The sequence below is a fragment of the Ptychodera flava genome, chromosome 10, assembly GCF_041260155.1.
Source record: "Ptychodera flava strain L36383 chromosome 10, AS_Pfla_20210202, whole genome shotgun sequence".
Lineage (NCBI taxonomy): Eukaryota > Metazoa > Hemichordata > Enteropneusta > Ptychoderidae > Ptychodera > Ptychodera flava.
In genome coordinates, this window is record NC_091937.1 from 42,556,607 (window position 1) to 42,578,898 (window position 22,292).

A 22,292-nucleotide genomic window follows, 5' to 3' on the forward strand; every position below is an offset into this window, starting at 1 on the left:
TAAGACAGAGACCGTTATAAGCCATTCATAATTGGAATATATTTTGCTCTTGGACTATGAGATTCATATTAATCTTACCTGCCGATAATTCTAGGGGATATGGTTTGTTTCCAAATGTATCAAAGTTGTTTCAAATGTTGCCTCCCAGAGGCATAGCATCAAAGATGAGGACATCACGTACTTGATCAAGTGTTCATGAACAGAATACCTGTCTTTGTAAATACCCATATGTTTGTCTAATCCCCTACTCTATCTTTTTTTTTTGCAAAAACAGATACATTCCGAATTGTCATTGTGTCAAGGTAATAAAATATCAGTGTTTCAGTTCAGGGAAATAACACTATAAATTGTACTTGGGTAACCCAGTCATAGTACCAACTTTCCCTTTGGTCCAGCAATGAAATAGTTTAAGGAAACAACAGAAATGTAACTCTAGTTAAAAAACAATTACGTATCTTCACATATCTTAGCAAAACCGCTGCAAAGTATGCATAGTACTGACTAAATTTGAGAATATAAACCCACTACATGATATTTGATGCAAATTCAATACATTTGGAAACAAAGTACACCGAGATCAGTTGCTAGGTAAAGTATTTAATATCTCTTCATCACCATGTTGACCCTTTCATTGGCGTAATAAAACCTACAGAGTTTTTGATCATGATGTCAAATGGTAGTGTTATTAATTTCCCTGCTTATCATCACGTTTGGTTTGGTGACAGCTTGCCTTTTTTTCACAAGCAAGCCTAGGAGGTCATTCACATGTGACCTTGCATTGCACAACTTATCTGAAAACTGATCAACCCCCAATTTTCTTGTAAACAGCTCCAAACTCACCATTGATACAATGGGATAACGATGGCTTTGGGTCAAACCATAGTGGTTAAGGGTTAAATCCAGTGTTTAAAAGAAGTGTCCAGTGGGATGCATGTATAAATGACTTTGAGTTTCTTTGACTTTTAAGTTCAGGGATGAGGGGACCAGCCAAGTACTCATTCCTTTCAAATGTAATTATTTCCTTATGATCATCTGGATTACTGTTAAATGAAACATATTCATCTGATTTCAGAGTACAGAACCTGACTGTGTTTCATTATGAAGGAAGGGCCCTCTTACTCCACAGGGAGTCTTTCATTACAAAAGTGAGGGCGCTGTGCCCATTATCGCCTGCTGGAAGGGTTGAATAGACAGTGCTACTCTTGAAACTTGTTAGATTATCTAACTTGTCCTATTTCATTAAAAATAATTTTGATTGAACTTTTATTTTAATTTTGAAGAAAGTTAGCAAAAGAAGGTACTTTGGGACAGGTTAAGAAGACAGTTGCTCAGTAGGTATTGAATATGTGCGATTGGAAGTTCGCAATGATTTTAACTGCATTCTATGAATGTCATCCAGATATAGTGGCCAGTCAGTTGCTTTTCGAGTTCTGATAATATAATGTACGGACAATATGGTCAGTGAAATTACTTGAGAAGTGAAATCTTACTTACATTTATCACTGGATGTTGAAGCATCTGATTCTGTCAACTGTTGGACATAATTTTGTGGGAATATCCTATTGCACCGTTGAGTCACCTTTCCACCAGTCCTTGTCGTCTTTGCTGAGTACATTGATTACACAGCCTTTACTAAAGGACAGATCACCTTCAGTTTCTGATGTATATGGATACATTGCAATCACTTGACACACTGTAACAAATATAATGCATATATGGCAATCTTTTGATACATTGTTACAAAACAGAATACATGGTTAAACTGAAGGTCCAATACTCTCTAAGGATGCTTTCATCAAAATGAAATTTCTCTTAGAATAATGTTGAGATACAATGGCAAGAAGATACAGTTCCTCAAATAATTTGCAAAGGATACTTTCATTTGGCACCATCACATTTTTGGTCTGAGACTCTGCATTTGTTACAACTTGTCTTCAGATTTAACTGATAAAGTTATTACTGCCTTATTTTCAAACTCTTACATGGGATATAACAATTTTGACGCAGTTTTGACCAGATTTTATAACCTTCGATAACTGTAAAAGCAAATGCTCTTGCTTTTTAAAGTGGCACTCCCACTTTGTACATTTTTAAAACACATTTTTTTAATGCCAACGGTCGATGTTTGACGTGGCGACTGCATACGGATCGCGAGATATCGATAAAAACATGTCATTTTTGAGCGTATTTTTCACATCCCGATTATGACCCGAAACCCCCCAAGGGTTTGTTGTTGTGCTGATTGACGATATTCTAGGGAGTCCATAATAAGTTCGAACGACGCAATTAATTTACCTCCCATTGCGAAGACTTTATATACAGCATTATGCCTTTACCTCAGGTAAGTTTTTTTCAAAAACTTCTCCTTAGTTTTTGTCGTTTTCATTATTCTCAATCAGTTGTATTATATTTTTAACCAATACCACAGAGATATCAGTTTTTTACGTGTAAAATATTAGCCACCTCTGATGACTTCATTTTGTCGTCTGCCACACAGTTACGTGTGGTTCGATACATAGCCGCTATGTATCAACCAAAAGTAACTGTGCTAGTCACCTATGCGAATTCTGGTGAAATCACCAAACTTTGTTTTTCGTTTTATCGCTGAGTCAGTAAGACTCGGCTTTCTCCCGCAGGGCATGACCAATCACCGATGCAAGTGGCACTGTGGCGAACAGCAGTGTCAGCTTAGTTGACAATGGCCCCAGTGCCGAACGTTCGATGTTTGGAAGCTGAATTTAGGTCGGCCACTGGAATTCAAACTTTTACCTTTTGAGGACATGTTTTTATCGATATCTTGCGATCCGCGCGGTTGCCAAGTCAAATATCGACCATTGGCATTAGAAAATGTGTTTTAAAAATGTTACAAAGTGGGAGTGCCACTTTAAGCAAATCCAAGTCTGAAGTTTGTTCAACATTTCCACAGAAGTATACCATTCTTGACAACTTACAGGCATTGCTTGGTGGTGCTCCTCCATTGACTTCAGCCTGTAGGAAAATAAATCAACACCACATTTAACTTTTTATCACTATGGTTTGACCCAAATCTATTGTTATAAATGGGGCTTACAGACCTGCTCACACAGAACATAGGGGTGCAGAGGGACATAAAACCGTTAAGAGGCTGGTGGGAGAGGGTTGAATGAAAACTGCCCTGCAGGTATACATAAACTGCCCAAGCGACATGTATACCATGGGATGTTGACCAAATCACTGCATATACACACCTGACAGCAAATGCATACATAGAGTAAACTGGTCAAACCGAGTGGAAGTGGTTTTTGCCAAATACAACAGCATATTGAAATTCTGGTGTGGAACATCAAAATGGGAATTTTTCTCCAGCTGAGAGCTTGTGCGTGTCCAAACCATGCTGTATTGCAAATGTACCACACGTATTTTCATATTTTGACATCTTGATCACTATATTTGCACCATCAATATACAGCTGTGATTTACATGTAATAATGTTCAAAACATTTGGTCAAACCTGGATCAGCTCAAGGTTGGGTTTTCAGAAAGTGGAAATTAAGAATTTTGGTTCATAATGCGTGAATCTTCTTGAAAACTGCACTGGTCATTCTTGTGTAGTGTTATAAGTTCAGATGGTAAATGGTGACGTACATATCTGGCAGCGTTTTGTTGGTGTGAAGGGGTAAAACTTACAAGTATTCCAGGCTGATTAAGGGTTAAGGGGCCTCAAAGTGGAGACTTAAAACTTTAGCTCAAATGTTTCCTCAATGAAACTTTCAACCATCCTCTTATCAAATCAAGAATAAATATCGGGTCATCAATGCAAAGTTTGGAACTAGAGACTCAAATTACCTAACATATCCTGGTATTTAAAATTCAAAATGGCTCCCATCTCTGTGTTAACACTATGAGGAAAAACAAAATTTTCTATTTTTGGAAAACTAAGACTATGAAATTTTCCTTACTCCAAAAGCTTTAAAATAAGCCCCCAAAACTGGTAGATCAGAAAAGAGTTGTAAGAATTTGAGAAGATGTCTATCTGCACCCAAGACGCATCCTATCTTAAAGTCGTTTTAATAGTAAATCATTTCAACTTACTGGTACTGTAAACGGTGAACTTGATTTCTGCTGGTCTGGTGTCGGTGTATTTGATGGAGTTGTTGCACCGCCCAGTATTTTGACAAAGTTTGCTGGAAACCATCCAACTTGACGTTTCTTGCCCCGTGCCTGAAGACATACAGGAAGGTGTCATCTCAATTATTGTCAAGGAAAAACTCTTTATCACCCGACACTTTTGAAATCTCGCTTATTGGTACATCTTTACAAAATACTAGGAACACACCATGTTTTGTTGTGAAATCAAGGTGTTGAATGTGGGATTTCAAATTTGGATGTGCCTTACATGCAGAGAGCAGCACATTATCATTATTCATTAGGCATTTTGACATCCCCAGAAATTAGAGCTTACAGACACCTCTGTAATCATGACACCAGCTAAGGACATATTTTGAGCTAAATTTCATACCGTATATTCGTATGAGTACTACTGACATCTTTCAATTTTAGGACAGTTTATATGTGCCTAATGATGCTATTTCAGGTTCTTTCCATGCTTATGCACCTAAACGAGTTTAAATTATTTTGCTCAAACACTGAAAATCTAGTTCTAAGAGAAATCTGTTTTTAACAATTGAGGATGTTTAGTTCTTACTAGTTGAATGCAAAACAAGCATTTGTGTAGTTTACTCCATTAAGTAAATCACGCTGGAAAGAGATAAATTTTTCTACTTTGCTGGTTCAATGTGATAGTCAACTAAGCCAAGAGGGTGAAAATCCATCTGGTTTTGGCTCAATACAGCTTTTTATCAACTTGGCAGATGGGGAAGTGATACTATCTGGCAGGAAAAGGGTGATTGCAGATTCAGATGTCTTTATGAGACTACCTGCCAAGCCATTGGCATTGATGTGAACAATACTGCTATGTCTGTCTGGTACATTTAGCAATCCCATGGGCATCAACATTTCACACTGTACCCTTTCAAGACATTGAAACTTGTTATATGTCGTCATTTGATTCTTATTTGAGTGTTGCTTCCTGCTCCTATCTGCTGAAAACCTTGAGATTTTCTTAAATTTCCGAAAAGTCACTGAATATTTACCTGTAATTCACCTTCCCACCATCCACTGGGATTTTTGTTTTTCACTTGTATAAGTTGCCCAGGCTGCAAGGACAGTTGTTCCTCCCCTGTCGCTGTGTAGGCTGCCACTACCTGGGCAATTTCTGTTTTGGAGAAAACAAACATTCAAACAAACAAACATGAAGTGTCAGTTACCTAGGAGATTTGAATCACATTGCCATGGCAACAGTACTTCAAACGGGCAAGTAAAAAATACAAGATGCAAACTGACCTTATAGTTTACATGTTTTTAAATATTTGGTGAATTTCAAAACTTGTTGCAAACATTGTCTTATGGGAATGAAGTAAACTGTTTCTTGGGCAATGTGCTGAATATATTTCACTACCGAATCTATTAAACAGTAAATGTGTGGAAATTCAATAGCAGGTTTTGTTCAAAACATTGCGAGACAATGTCAATTGACAGAAAACGTCTCTGTAAAAAAAAGCTGCTTCTAATACAGGTATTCACTCAGACAGAGTGCAGTTAAAACTAAAAGTAAGATTTTTCAACAGTTTAGTCAATAATATCAACAACAGTTTAGTCAATACTATCAATAAATAGTTTGGAAGCTATATACTTTCCTGAAAGGAGATGACTATCATATTACCCCAGGGCACTGTTTTATGACATGATCAAAAGTGCCATTCTATTGGATTTCAATCAACATCTGATATCTGGATCTAATCATAGGATGTAAAAATACCCTGGCTGAAGAAGCCATATTGTCAAGTAAAACAAATCATTGTATATTTTCAGTTCATGGTACCCAGGGAAGTCAATGTTCTGGCTACAGATGTGGAAACAAGAGGAGCAAATGTCTTTGAATATGGCCATATGGATACCTTGAAATGGATTCATGACAGTTGTAGCTCTGTGCATATGAGTAGAACTGAACACTGTGCTTTGGTACACATGATTATCTCTGTATGAGAGATAACATGCCTTGCCTCACAGCATATTGGCAATGGTAAATCCTTGCAATAGGGGAGCTTTGGCTTCATATCAGATACATAAACATTCTGTATGTCCCTGTATCCATTTAGATAATGATATAGCATGGTATGTGGCTATATGAAGCAAGATCACCAAGAACAGTTCTGTGCTCCAGAAGGACACTTTGGATGTACTTACCAGGCTTTTTGCTCCTTTCTAATGTACTAGGTGCACTTGGAGCAGTTCCTTTTGTCGTTTCTGGCATTTGAAGTTTAAGGTCAGGTGCTTGGGCGTTACTTTGCACTTGTGGTTGTGGTTTTTGTTGGGCTGGCTTCTGTTTGTGCTTCTCCTCTTCCTCGGCTGTCAGTTTACGGACGTAATTTTGAGGAAATACCCCTGACCTATCACCAATGTGGCCAGTCCACCAATCCCCATCTTTCTTTGTGACATGAATGACCTCGTCAACGTTGAAAACTAAATCACCAGGTTCGGTAGATGAGTAGGCATACATACCGATGTAGACTGTAAGAGTAAAATCAAAAATTTTAAATTGTCTGTGGGTAGAACATGCCTTGGGGATAGATATTCACAATCTAAAATTTTTATAATACCTGTCTTGTCTACTAAGTGTGTGGACTCGCTTCGATGCCTACATGCAGAGTAAATGAAATGTCCACGTTCTTGTCTTCATGAAAATTGAAATTAAATTTTTCACAATATATCTCAGATTTCCAATGCCATTAAATTTTCAGTAATTTATTTCTCTGGTACCGAAATTTGAAGAGCAACCCAGGATTTTATACTGGATTTGGACAGTTTAAATTTCTCACATTAAGATTTAGAGCAAAAGGCATAAGACCACTAATTCACTTCTGGGTTCGTTACCCATGAAGAAAGTTTGAGTTAAAAATAGTACGGACCTTAAGTTTTGATACCTGCATGGCTGCTTGTTTGGTTTGAACTTTAATTAAGTATTTTTGTAAAGATATTTTTCTGCTTCAATCAAAATGCAGACTGTTGTGAATGATAACTGTAGCATTCTGTGGTAATATACCGTAAGGAGTTATAAGGCTCATGGAAATTATAACAGTGTGTCTGAATTTTGTCAAAAACACCACTGAGGGCGCCATTTTTATCACTAGCTCGAAATTTCTGTGGACTTGCCCACACGAAAAATCCATCAGTAGTCAAGCTGACATTAACCTAACACCTGTCAAGAGGATTTGTGCCGCTGAATGTTTTTTTAAAATAGGAAAATTGAGCTCAACGCTGCTGTGGTGGCCTATGGGAAATTAATTACTGGTTTTGTGCCAAAAGGCCCATGGAAAATTAATCAGTGGTCTTGTGCCAAAAGTTTAAGTTTTTCGTTTTTATATTGACAAAGTAACCAGGTCTCAGAAATAAAATAGATTTGGTCTTTTTTGTTGACATACGATAACATGAGTGTTTATTTGCGTATCTGCAGAAACATACTGACAGCTTGAACATAACATTATAGAGACCACAAAAATCAAACAGACCAATACTGAAAATAATACTGTACACACACTTTCTCCTTCCTGTGATGTCCTATATAAAGTAGATACGCTAACTGTAAACAATGTGAAAAGGTGTACTGAAACATTGAGGATATTGAAACGGCATGTCAGTTTTTTGTCTTTCACTGATATAGAAATATTACATGCAAGATCAATCTCACAAAAACATTTGTGTTTACTATGACAGCAAAACGAATTTTTTTTGTTATATTTCATAAATTTATTTTTGTCAATTTGCCAGATACCAGATGGCCTAACGAATCAAACTACATTGTGATTGGCACATTTCTGACAACTTATGAAATCTGACATTCATATTTTCCACATTTATTTTCAAATTAGTTCAAAGCCCGTCACAATTTTGTCCGTTACCTTCACTGTCCTGCTGATCAGTTTTTGGAGGTAACGTTGAGGATTCATTCTCAGCTATGACTTCTGGAGTTGGAGTCGTTGAGATTGGCATGTTTGCAGCAGCTGTTGGTTCTTTCTCTTGAACATTGACTGGAGTTCCAACTCTGAAAATACGCAGTACAACACTGTTATTGACAGCTATTCTGTAATTTCCCATTATAAATGTATTCATAGATGTAAAATGTGTTAATGAGTACTGCGTGAGTATTCAAATTGCACAATAACTCACAATCCATAGAGACTAGCCTATTCAATGTCATAGAATCATACCAGCTATAATTGTTTGTTAATCAATAACTGTCCTTACCTTCATGTCATATAGGACTTATTATCTCACCCATCCCCTTCTGACAAGTCGATGAATAACCCTATTATTTTCACTGGCACGGTTGGATTTTTATGTTTTTAAAAGGTATTCAAAATGTTTAATAGGTGAATAGAAGAATAATACTTCAAAGGACTTATTGCAATTTCACTATCTGAGTAAACCAGACATTGGAAAGATAATTACATTTGCAGAGAACGCCACATAAACCCGTCAAGCCATTTAGCAAAATGCCTTGTAAAACAGAGAGTCATTTGGCCAGATAACAAGTAAATTGGCGGTCAACTTCAGTGGTCTGGTACAGCGATTGTAATACAAAAGTCAGCAGGAAGCCCAACTCTGGCCATAAAATTGATACTGATACTACAGGCTGCGTAAACATCGCACAGTGGTACAAACCATTTCTCTCATGGTGTATCTTAGAAAATAAACTGAATCGAATGAAGAATAATTCACAATTGACACCGATTGAGATTACCCGCTGATTTTAGTGTTTGCAATTGCTCTACCCAACCATGAAGTTGATCGCCAATTTATTTGTTATCTGGCCAAATGACTCCCTGTCTCACTAGGCATTTTGCTAAATGGCTTGACGGGTTAATGTGGTGTTCTCTGTAATCTTTTAGGTAGAATCTGCCTCTGGAACAGATATTTTGAGAGCTAATGTGCAGCATCTAGAAAGCTGTTATCCAATTGGGTAGCTGAATCTTACCATTATAATTAAAACAATACAAATAGACTCCCTAAGTTGCTGTGAATAATGACAATGGACCAATCAGAGATAACCTTATTAGCACGCTGCACATAAGCAGTATTTTAACTCTCAAACTTGTGCAATACTTTTTTAGTCTACCACTTGTGAGGGCTCATTTTGTAGCTCTTGATGTGAGAAAAGTTTTCACCATCTTAGTTTTGTGAAAACTAGCAATTTCAATTTTTCTCCATACAGTTAACACATGGATTGCGGGCATTTTGAATTTCAAATATTGGTTAATGTTAGGTTATTTGTTTCTCTAGGGACAAACTTTGCACGGTGACCCCTGATATTCATTCCTGGTAAGACAATGGTTGAAAGTTTCCTGAAGAAAAGTTTGAGCAAAAGTTAAATACTCCAGTTTAGAGGCACGTAGTACATGAACCACCACGGTTTGGCCCATACCCAATGCTTTTAACCCTTTCACCCCCAGTTCCCTGTATACAGGTCCAACTTTACCATAGAAAACAATGGATTTGGGACAAACCATGGTGGTGAAAGGGTTAATGATGAAGCTGGACCTGTTTACAGGAAAATGGGGGTGAAAAGGGTTAAAGTTCAAACTTACCCATCTTTTGTTGGAGCAGAAATCAACTTGACATATGACTTTGGAAACCATCCTTCTTGACCGTTGAGTTCACCTCTCCACCACATGTCCTGCTGTTCTTTGATATTGATGATGTCACCTTTGTTGAAGGTCAAATGATTCTCTTTCTTTGCTCTCCATGGATAGATGGCTTGTGCCTGAACACCATCAGGTACTGACTGACCCTTCAAGTACATGGAAATCATTGTCAATTTCCACTTGAAAAACTCAATTTGCATACAGATATAATAAACCGACCACAATGTTGTAAAACAGTTTTGAAAAAACATCTTCCAAAATTAACATTAACCCAGTTAGCTCTTGAATTTTTAGATCAAAGTGAACTAGCGATAAAGAGAAATTTGAAAATTACAGTAACTTTAACTACACCAATTCATGTATTTTATGCGGAAGCATTGCAAAAACAGCTACTTCCAGTGTAGCAAGTCACACAACTGACAGGGGGAGTTTGAATGGACAATCATAGCAGATTACAGGTAGAGCAGTTCTAGTTTAATTGATCGTTTAGTTTTAGATGTGAAACATCACTTTTAGCGGTAGTGCTTGAATTAATTCTGGTAGCAATGTAATTCACGTAAACAAATGGGTATTTACTGAACTGTGGACAAGAAGTCTTTACTTGAAGAAGTCTTAGTAAGGCTAACAGTAAAACCTTTCAAGATGACCTGTAGTGTTAATTCAAACTTCTGTTTTTGATATTTTGCATTTTCTGCCAATATCTTGCACACACTGGGATGGAAAAACTTTGACGAAGGTTATAAATATACCTGTTCTGGAGTTGGTGATGATGAGAAAGCATTGGCAGTAGGAGTGACCTGTGTAAACGCACTCCATCCTGACGACTCTGTCGTTGTTGTCGTGGTTGTTGACGTCTCTTCTGTCACTGCTAGTGTTACACCGAAAGCACTGTCTGCTACAACAGCTGAAGAAAGCTGATTGGAACTGTGGAAGACACAATTGAAGAAAGTCAAGAGACAAAAAAATTCTTAAGTTTTGAAAATACCAGAGGATGAAAGGAGAGCTGATATGGGTGTTATAATGAGAGCACTTTGGTGTTATGATGCATCAGTAGGTCTGTTATTCAAAATATGACATTGTCGTGAAAAGTCACAAAAAATTAGAAAATTTGAGTTAGAATCTTTTCGGCACAAGGGAGACACGTGGATAATATAAATATAGTTGCCATACAAACATTTTAAAACAAACTGATTAACAGATGAAATGATCCATCATCTATCTTTGATATAAACAAATGGCTATACTTAAATCTTCATACTAAGCCTGGAGAAGTAAAAGGTAGGCGATAACGAATAATCAACCATGTACTCACTTAGTTTGCTGTTCTGGTTGTGATTCTGTTTTTGTAACATCTGATGGCACTGGCGAGCTTGGTTCTGAGGGTAATTTTTCAACATAGTTTTCTGGAAACCATCCTGTCTTACCATTGACTTCTCCGCCAAGCCAGCCAGGCTCCGATTTCTGGTTTTTAGCAACCTGTTCAGTGCATTGTGAAAATTACACACCAAAGAATATTACATTCATTTGAAAACTGAATATTTTTCATGGCTTTTTTGAGGAAAAGAAAATGCAAGAATTTCAACTTCTTAGGGTTAAAAGTGAATTTCTTTGTTTTTTGCTATGTACGAGGCATAGTGATCTTTACAACCTTTATGCTTTAAACATTTTGGCGCTATATAAACTTTGCTGATTGGTTGGTTGAAATACCATATACAGAAATCACAGCACATTAACCCCTTTCAAACAGAAAAGTATTACATACAAGTATTATGTCTCCAGGGTTGATGGATAATTCATCGTCATTTGAGCTTGAAATGCATACAGTGCTTTGTACTTGGCAATGCCAGCTTTAACACCAGCAGTGCTTTGCTTGTCTTCTGTCGACGGTTCTTTTGGCTGCGAGAATGCTGCTTCCAAACTTTGCTGGTTTTCAGAGTTTGTTAGTTGTTGAGGTTGTGTTTGTTGCAGTGGGCAGTAAATGCATCATCAAAGTCTGAAATAAAAAATTGCGGTTTTGTTAGAAAAGTAATCGCAATAAAGGATATCATCTGTAGCACTCATTTTATCAAGAAAGAGCAGCAATTTTGTGCAATGTACATAAAGAGAATTATTTGAGAGTGCAAACTATCCAATACATGTAATGGCTAATTCTAAATGGTACCTACTCACTAGCGTAACATTGCACACTACGTACTTCAGAATGAAACCTATGACATACTTGTCCCTATTTCTGGCATTTTCTACCACTAATGTTTAATCTGGACATAACTACCCTCTGTGTACACCCCTCTTAACATATTACATGAAGACTTTGGTCAGAGGTTTTGATAACAAGCTGATAAGGCAGTTGTAATATTGTATCTGAGTGAAAGGCCATACATGCTATGTTGGGTCATTCTAGTGACAAATATCAACCCTTTTGAGTGCTGTACTTTTTCCCATCAAAATGTCAGTGCAACATTTTATCAATTTTTATGAATTTTTCTGTAAATTTTTTGATAATTTTGGATCAAATGCACATCACATTTTATTTGCTACAGTTTTTCACCAAAATTTTGGCAAAAATCTGAAAAAAAATTGACTTGGGGCACTTTTTATAAAGATGACAAAAATTGACTTTGGCGCTCAAAGAGTTAAAGTGATAGTGAACACTCAAAGTATTTTACTTTGTTTATTTTGTTTGAAGCATAATGTGGAAGGCACTTTGAAATAAACTTTCATGCAAATGTTGAGTGTGTCTAATATCCCATGATCAAGTTGACATATTCGCTGACTTGTTAGATGTTGTACTTTGACCTCTAAATAGTGTGTTTTTGAACACTCTATCACAGGATGTGGTCAATTTAACATGATTGATGAGGTGATGAATCAAAAGTGTAATGTTGCATAAACGAAGGCTGCCGTCAGAGTTGAATGTAACATTACTGTGAAACCATGGCAGAACAAATACTTGTAAGATTGAGAACATTCGAATATCCTGATATTCAAGGTGAATGAAAGATTGGTTGAATTCCACACAAGGATTGTTGTACAACTTACTAGCAAAGAAATCGGTATCTTGCTGTGGTTTGTCCTCCTTTGCTGGTTCTGGCTGCTGTTTGTTGTCAAACTGTTGTTGTTTCAAAAGCTGTTGCTGTAGTTTGGCTCTCAGCTCCTCCCCGTCATCTTGTTGGAATTTAGCGCTGGCTTTTGCAAAATTTTTCCTCTGTTCCTCCTGTCTTTGTTTTTCCTCTTCTTGTCGTCTTTTCTCCTCCTCTTGTCGTTGCCTCTCATTTTCTTGCTCTTTTCTTTCTTCTTCTAATCGTTTTCTAGTTGCTTCAAGTTGAGCCAGTCTGACGGCCTCCATCTGCTGTTCTCTTCGTTTCCTCTCCTCCTCCTCTCTTTGTGTTCTCTCTTCCTCTGATCTATATCAATTAAAAAAAAATATTAACCCTTTGAGCACCAAAGTCAATTTGTGTTGCCTTATAAAATTTACCCTAGTCAATTTTTTTCAGATTTTTGCCGAGATTTTGATGAAAAACTGTAGCCAATGGAATGTGGTATCCATTTGGGCCAAAATTATAAAAAGAGTTACAGAAAAATTCGTAACAATTGGTAAAATGTTGCACTGAAATTTTGGTGGGAAAAATTACAGCACTCAAAGGGTTAAAGTCTGTCCACACTGGTACTTCATGGAAAGATGCATGTCATGATATCGGTTAAATGCTGAAATTCTTACAATACTTTGTCTCAGTACTATTTGTTTGGACTCAGTTTGAGGCTTACGCAGTATACATGAAGTTTCATATAACAAGTTTTTTTGTGAAACTTCAAAATTTAACTTTCTCCCATGAAGATAAAACAGGAAATGGAAGCTATGTTTTATACAGTACAAAATACAGTTAACTGTTCTGAGAATTCAGAGTCCTTCACACTCAAAGTCACTTAAAATTCAACTTTATTTTCAGCAACCTTTAAGCACTTTTAGGTCCAAAATACCTCTTTTAGGTATTGTTCCATTAAATATTTTATTTTATTTTTTTATTTTCACATAAATTTTTATATATCATTTTACACATATTATTTTTATGACATCAAGACTAATCATTCTCAGATTTTCAGAAATCATGGGTGGCTTATGAATTTTCCAACACTTTCCAGGAATCAATTTCATTTTCAAGGGCTTTCCAAGAGGCTTTGCAAGACTTTCAAGGACTTTCAGGGAGTGTTACAGACCATGTGAGATTGTGCAATAATACAAAGTGCCTTGACTCCTTGTGACATGACACACGATCACTGCAAAGAACTGCTGGGGTAGTTTGATAAGAAAATCAGTATCCCTTGGCCAAGTGACCATGTTGAGTCTACACTGTAATCTCCATATTACATTTGAACAAAAATATTTATGCTGCAATTCATAACTATAAAAATTACCGCTGTACCAACTGACAATGTGAAAATCACCTTATTTTTTGTTGTGCCTCTTCAAACTGTTTCCGCCTGTTTGATTCTTCAATTTCTCTCTTGGCAGCATTAATCTCTTCTTTCTTCAGTTCGAGTTGACGTTTTAACCTTTGGATTTCCATTTCCTCCCTTGGAACCTTGGATTTTAGGTCCTGAATCACAACAACAAAGGCTTACACATTGTCATCAAATATGTCCATCAAATGGATAGCAAAGTAAATCTGGCTGGACATCACTATGCAGGGGGAAATATACCTTGGTTTAACCCTTTCACCACCATGGTTCCGCCCAAACCCATTGTTATAATGGTGGGTCTAGATCTGTTCACAGGCAATCAGGGATGAACAGACTAAATGTTTTCATATTCCCTCTTTCCTTGAAGCATAGATCTTCAATAAAAGCTTGCTTATGTGCAGCATTTACTTTAAATTTCACACGTGAAACAAGCACACGTCCAGACTACTAACAACAATTTCTTTCCAATTTGTATTTCTGGGGCATTGCTTGCTCTGATAAAATAACTTCATAATGTGGGGTGACTCAGCTTGATGGTGTGTATGTCATTGACATCAATACAAAGAAGCAGCTAGCAGGGTAGAAACTAATTTGAAAAATTTGGGTCTACAAACAGTCTCACTGACACATCTACTTTTAATACCAACAATTTGAAGTCAAAAACAGCAATACAAACTACATGAAATAAAGTGACTGGATAAAGAATTAATCCTTTTTTTACCAGGCTCCACAGACAAATCATAGAAATAAATACCACTTGGGAGAAAGAGGATTAATCAGAACTAGCAGTCAATGTGGTTTTACCAAAAGTTATAACGGAAATAAGATGAGCGATTTTAAAACTTACATTGAGTTGCATATGACTGCGATCTATATCTTGTAATTTCAAAGCAGTGTCTTTCTCAATATCTTCAAGTTCACTGGCAAGCTTCTTCATCGTTGTCTGTTTGTTATTGAAGCTAAACATGACAGTGCGAAGGGTATCACCTGGTGAAAAGATTTACAAAACCAATGTTACACTGAATGTCCAGACAAGCTAACAATCCATATTTTATGCCACGTTATCATCTAGACTGGTCTCTTCCAGTATGCAATACTTGTATACTGGAAGATCAAACTACATCCATTTTGAATTTTGTGACATGATGACTGTAAATATTCTTGGAAAGGGATTTTGTTTTCAAAATATTCTAACAATGTCAGTGAAAACCAGATATAGATATCAAAGATACACATTGCAAGATTTTAAGCTGATGAATATTCTAAACTGACAACCACTAATCAGTTGATTTGTATACCTGACCTGATTGAATGTACCAGTACTTTGCATATTACATGAATTCATTTAATACAGACATTGAACATTATAAGACCAAAGAAAGATTTTTTTGCATATCAATGTAGAAGACATCATCTGAAGATAAAAAACATTCACCTGTTGGGTTATTTTCACCAAGCCTCTTCAACTGATTTAGATATTGTTCTTTTTCTTGCTCAAGCATTAATTCCCTTTGTTTATAATCCTGGAAATGACATAGTTAAATATGATATGGAAATAAAGTTATAAAGGAAACGTGTTGACCTTATTATACACATTGTTCATCTACATATGAAGCACAGCAAGACTTAGCTATGTAATGCAAAAGTTAACAGAAACCAAGTCAGAGTCATTTCTATTCGATGCAGCTTGTCATACAGTAATTATATAGTTCCACAGTCATTACAGGATGTTTACCCATAGTATGATGGTTACAAACTGTTCCATGTTTGAGTAATATGGGTAAATAGATTTTGAAATACATCAACGTTTCTTGTTTTCTCTTGTTATGGCTTTTACAAGGAAAGGAGGATAAATTCTAGTAAAATGTGTGAGAACCCCTCTGGGAACATTGACTTGCTTATTGCTTTTGAACATGAAACCAAAGAAAGTTTTCTTCCTTGGCATGTAAAACAGTTGTAGCAACAAACACACACGGTACCACAGATGCCACATTGATCTTAATACCATTACCAATAAATGAAACACACATAGTTATCTCTTACACAGATGTAACATCTTCTGCATTGTACCATGATAATTGATACCACTGTCACAATGAAGCAGTAACGAAAACAGACGTTTACAATGTGTTGAGAAGTTCTACGTTACATACAAAGCAATATGAGGACACAGGGAATTAAGACACTGATCACCAACCTGTAGCTGCTGTTCTAATCTTTCAATTTCAGTCACTTGGATTCCTCTTGTTTGTGCCATAAGTGTTAAATTACCAGTTTTATCTTGAATGCCAATTTTGGTGTCATTCAGCTGCTTGTTCAGTTCAATTTTCCTAGATTCCTGTCAAATGGATGAGTAAAACCATACAATAGAGTCAGTGTCAGTACAAATACAAGGACTTTCCATCAGATAACAGAACCACTGTTGCTGACAATACACTGAAAGCAGCCAATTTTAACCCTTTGCACCCTGACTCCCTGGTACCCTATGACATCATGCAGACATTTTTGTCTGAGCCGGGTTCAAAGGGTTAAAAAGAACATAAATAGAAGTATGATCCTAAAACACAGCTGTATAAATATCGGTAATATGATGCTTGATAAGACTTTTGAGCAAATTAAAAATTTTCATGACCAAAACCATTTTGTTCCTTTGGGCAACGCGTTAACATTTTTACATTACCAGAAACTCTGGATGTGTGTATTACGTATTGCACACTCTTCTCCTGGCAACTTTGAAGGATATTCTGCTTGATTAAAGGTATACAGTCACCTGTAATCTAAATATGCCCATATATGGTCAAAGGGGCATTCCTTGCTATTCAAAATGCCTCTGTGAGGGCGCTGTATTTAAAAAGTGGCCACCCGCTTAAAATCTGTGATTGGTTAGATTTTTTGTTTCCATGGTAACTGTGGCAAAATTGGAACAGGTGACAGTGTACCTTTAAAACCTTTATATCTAAAAATTCTCTGATTGCAAGCATTGTTACTTTAATTTTACTTGATTTATCCAAACAAATACACAGTACTGATAACCAATATCTCATGCCTATGAAATCATCTACTAACTGAATACTTACCAGTCCATCAATTTCATAATCTAAAGTCTTGTTTCTTGCCTTCAGATGACACACTGCTTCTTGTTCTTTGATTCGTGCATTTGTCAATTCCTGTCTTTTGTTCCTTTCCCATTCAAGCTGTTTTTGTCTTTCAAGTTCCCGCTTAGCTGCCTGTAACAAGGAACAGCGGTATATCAAATCCTCTGTAGTTTGTCTTTGGTCAAAACACATGATATTTATCTAATCTGGCCAGCTATTCCAGAGTTTTATTGTTTCCACTGTATGAATTTGAATGTGTTTATCACTTTGCAATTCTTTCTTGCCACCTATTTGAATTTTTTTGATAATTTAAATTTTATTTAAATTTAGATTTTATTTGAATATTTCAGATTTTCAACACATGAGATACAATACATCTCATACCAAAATGGTGAGTAATGTAGTTCTTCACTTATATGTCATCACACAAGTCAACAGATGCAAGCTTGCTGTTCGTGGCCTCAGATCCGAGTTCACTTATACACTGACCACTGCCATCACCAACTGGCATTTTCAAACTTCATGTTTTGTAGACATACAGTATGATACATGTACAAGACAACTCACTTCTCTTTGTTCCATAATTTTTCTTCTCTGCTCCTCTTTCTCAGCTTCAATTTCTCTCTGTCTTGCCATTATCTTTTCCATCTCCATCTGTTTTCGCCTTTCTTGTTCTAACCTGTATTATATGGTATTCCTTGGTCAAACATACATGTATCCAACACATCAACAACAGCTATCCATTCACTATTTGTTCCTTTCTTCATTCAACTCACATCACCACTGATCAAACTATCAATATCAAACTTTGGAAACATTTTTTTTCCTTTGGACATACAGCATTTCAGAATTAAATGAAGAGAAAGATTCCTTACCTTATCCTTTCTTTTCTTTCAAACTCCGCTCTCTCCTCTGCCTCTCTCCTATCCTGTTATCAATAAAATCACCGATAAAAACTATTAAACCTTTGATGAATCTAACATGACTGATACTAAAATATACATGACCCCTTTCTGTATAAGACATGTAATTCAAATCACTGATCCACACTGATTTCAAAGGAACAATTCAACACAATTTTGGAAAATCACCACTTTTCTACAGAAAACTTAATTTCCATAGTCTGAAACCTCATGGCATACGAGCTCATATATATGAAAGTCTTACAAATAACTACCTTTTCTCTCTGTTGTTCTTGAAGTAATAATGCTCTTCTCCTTTCCAGTTCTTGTTGTCCTCTGTCAAAATTTTGCTTTTTTCGTTCTTCTAGAGACACTGTTCAAAAAAACCATCATTATGAGGCCAATTATTTACATGTTGTGTTGTCAGATGGCAGATGGAAGGCTGCTAAAACTCTGAACAAGATCATTACTTGATTATTTTCTAGAATGTTGATTTGTGCTGTGATGCATACAATGGCTGGCCATTGTGGAACAATAACAAAAACATGTGTCTGTTTAACCCTTTAGTGGCCAAAGTAATTTTTGTCACCTTTATCATGGATACACCAGTCAGTTTTTCTCTAATTTTTGCTAAAATTTTGATAAAAATCTGTGGCCAAAGAAAGATATCTATTTGGTCTAAAATTATGAAAAAATTACAGAAAAATCATGAAATTGATGAATGTTGCACTAAAATTTTGGCGGGAAAATTACAACTCTCAAATGGTTAATACTTGAAGAATATTTTCTGGTAAATTACATACATGACATGTTGAAGTGATAGAACTTGTGCAATTTACAGTACTCTAGTGACAAAATGGATATGTGTGCACTACAAGATATATTGTTACTGGATGATCCATGGTCAGTATGTATCTGTCGTAACCTAACATTGAATTGATATCTTCTGTATATTATCCACTGCAAAACAGCAACAACTCATGACGATATTGTGACAGAAATTACAAGTACGAGAACTCACTTGGTCTATTTTTCTTTTCATCTTCTTTCTCACTTGACTCCACACTGTCTACACTGCCTTGCTTGGTAAGAGTTCCACCCATGGGTACCAAAGGCTGCATGCCACCCATAGCACCCATGCCACCCATAGCACCCATGCCACCCATTGTACCCATGCCACCCATTGTACCCATTCCACCCACAGTACCCATGCCACCCATTGTACCCATTCCACCCACAGTACCCATTCCACCCATAGTACCCATTCCGCCCATTGTACCACTGCTAGTGCTGGTAGGTGGCAGTCCAACGGCGCCCCCACCAGGTACAGGCGCTCCACCAGAAATCTTTCGTCGGAATGATGGTGGTACCAAATCTGGTGGCAGTGTTTGTGGCAACTGTTTTCCAGACTTGACTGTGTCTACTAAATGCATTGCTAGAACAAATTCCTCCCTTGTCAACTTGCCATCATTGTCAATATCTGATAATGTCCTGCAACCACAACAGAAACTTACATTACTTCTCTGGACAATTTGTAAGAACGACTTACATGTTTTTTATAGAACACAACCTGTCATTCTCCACTGATACAAACTTCAACAATATTCAGTTACACAATAATACTAAAATATGGTGCCCCTAACGTCATGTGCAATTCTTGGGATGAGTGTCTTTCACCCAGTAAACAAATGTATTCATTGCTTTGATAAAGTTTGTATGCGATGTGTTATAGTTAGTATGTGAGTACAAGTGCTTCATGAACTCGTATGTGTGGAGGGGTTGCAGTCAGAAAAATTGAAATAACTAGTTCGGTTATTGAACCACTCTTGTTTAAGGATGGGATTTGGCTTATTACTTTTGACTGTGATGTTCTTTGCTAGGTGACTGGGTGCCGTACATTGTGAGTTCGAATCCGATCGAAAATCTACTGTATTTGATAAGATTGACACTTACCATATTTGTGCCAATGCTGGTTGCGGTAATCCTGACTGCACTAATACACCCCTGGCTTGTACCCCGGATAACCAGCCACTGCGCATTCTATCATGGGTGTTAAACAGCTGATTGTACTTCAGCTTGGAATTCTGAGGTACAGCCCAGTCACCACTTGCCCTACAGGAAAAGAATCAAAGGAATATGTTTAGCATAATCTATTTTCTAAAATTAACACTTTCCATATTCTATGCTGGAGAAGAAAATACAATATAAATCTGATAACTGCAAAATATTGATACTATGCACAAGTTTGACTATGTTTCTTAGAAATAATGGAGAAATAATAAAGATTTCTAAAATTTTCACAACTTGATCATTTGATCTTCACATTTTTGAAATGTCAGCATACTCAATCTTTGTCCATAAATTTTTGTTCTAAGTACCGGTAAGCAACTACTAGCATAAACCAATGTTATATCATTGCTTTCCTAGGCAATTTTACCTGAAAGGCCCCACTACATATACTAGTCTCCTCTACTGTAAGTAGATGAACCACTGTCCTTCAATGAATATCGAACAGAAGCAGGACAGAAGCAGGAGCATTTGAACTTTATCTTGACGAATATAAATAATTGATTTCTTTATCAATACAATCAAACTTCTCTTGGAATCCAATTTTATTATTTATATGTATCTGAATGATCTGAATAATTATTTAGGCACACGAATGTAAGACAGTCTAATTATGCAAAGCGTCATGCAAACTAGTTATTTCTATTCAGTCTGATTCTGGGGAGAATACTTTCTGTACTGTACAAGATATTCTGCAAAAACACTCTCATTACAGTGAAATTCCTTGAGTAGCAACCACAGTTTCATCAAAAGTTTTGTTACTTCTGAGACTAATGTTACTTCCATGTTTTGGAAATACTTGAGCAAGGCTAGGCAGAGTGTATCATTCTAACATTCCTAGATATTCTCACCTGGAAGTTGGTGGAGATGCTGATCCAGTTGAACTGATGGATCCCGTCCTTTGCATTTTTGTTTCCACTCCTGATCCAAATGTGGGCTTTGCTGGCATTGTGCTGAGGCCACCTGTAAGATAGTATTGCAGTTTGTAAGGATGCATTTTCATCACTTTGAAAAACAAGTATTTGTATCACTGACATGATTCCATCATTATGTAAAATGAAACATGCCATAATATACTTATTTGCATTTTGTTCACTTGTCATGGAATGTAGCAGACATTCATTTAGAAAAAGGTGCACAGGTAATGAAACATGTTCGTGCTAAAGGGTAAAAATACCGCAATTATACGGTGTCATTCAAATTTGATCAGAATTGGTATATACCAGTATGGGTTACCAATGATCAACAATAAATGTTGTTTCTATCTGTTCAGTGGAGGAAAATTCTACGTTGATGTTATGGCAATGATTTCTGCACAGTACAACCAGAAAAACAACAAGAAATATTTAAACCAGAAAAACAAGAATGACAAAAGAAATTAAGGTCTAACTTTAGGTACTGGAGGTCAACTTTAGCAACATGCATAGCAGAAACAAGCCCCTCTTAGTTTAGTATAAACGGTCTTCCCCCATCTACTGTCTATGGTTGCAGCTGGTCTGTTAATATGTAACAGTTCATAAACAATGACAGGAAATGAGTCAAGATCAGTGGAGTTTGCCTGTTTCTCACTGGCATGCCTCCTGCACATTTGCAGGATTTCACTTTTTCTTACCTCATTTGCACATTTTTGACACTGATGTGTTCCTTTTGAACAAATTCACATCTCAACCCCTGCATCTACCTGTACACCAAATACTGAGATGGTAGCTTTGGCGGTATGGGAGCCTTTGTGTGTGACGGACATACATCCGCACATACCCACAAATATACAGACATACAGACATGCAAATCAGATGCAAATGAACTGATTCAGCTTATACGATAACCTCACATTGGTACACCAAATGTGAGCTAAAAACCATGTATTGACTTGCTAAGTAGAACTCCAAATTACCGAAATAAAGCTTGCGAATGGAAGCTTATGAATGGTAGCCAAGTAGGTCAGCATCTACCGATAATTAATTCTGAATCAAATCACACCATAACACAGGGTTTGAAGAAGATATTTCCTACGACGCAATTGCCGCACA

General features: G+C 36.6%; 1 protein-coding gene across 1 annotated transcript in view; it reads right to left on the reverse strand.

Moving 5' to 3' along the window:
• LOC139141671 (intersectin-1-like) overlaps positions 1 to 22,292 on the reverse strand; it is a 65,496-nt gene that overhangs the window by 31,111 nt on the left and 12,093 nt on the right. Inside the window, 24 exon segments of the mRNA XM_070711256.1 lie at positions 1,495 to 1,562; positions 1,564 to 1,693; positions 2,952 to 2,988; positions 4,072 to 4,200; positions 5,133 to 5,254; positions 6,286 to 6,609; positions 7,998 to 8,140; positions 9,684 to 9,886; positions 10,490 to 10,664; positions 11,053 to 11,216; positions 11,503 to 11,552; positions 11,555 to 11,725; positions 12,780 to 13,144; positions 14,184 to 14,335; positions 15,046 to 15,185; positions 15,634 to 15,721; positions 16,396 to 16,536; positions 17,276 to 17,425; positions 17,861 to 17,972; positions 18,169 to 18,221; positions 18,471 to 18,568; positions 19,217 to 19,686; positions 20,149 to 20,307; positions 21,114 to 21,225. Coding sequence (XP_070567357.1) covers positions 1,495 to 1,562; positions 1,564 to 1,693; positions 2,952 to 2,988; positions 4,072 to 4,200; positions 5,133 to 5,254; positions 6,286 to 6,609; positions 7,998 to 8,140; positions 9,684 to 9,886; positions 10,490 to 10,664; positions 11,053 to 11,216; positions 11,503 to 11,552; positions 11,555 to 11,725; positions 12,780 to 13,144; positions 14,184 to 14,335; positions 15,046 to 15,185; positions 15,634 to 15,721; positions 16,396 to 16,536; positions 17,276 to 17,425; positions 17,861 to 17,972; positions 18,169 to 18,221; positions 18,471 to 18,568; positions 19,217 to 19,686; positions 20,149 to 20,307; positions 21,114 to 21,225 — 3,756 coding nt within the window.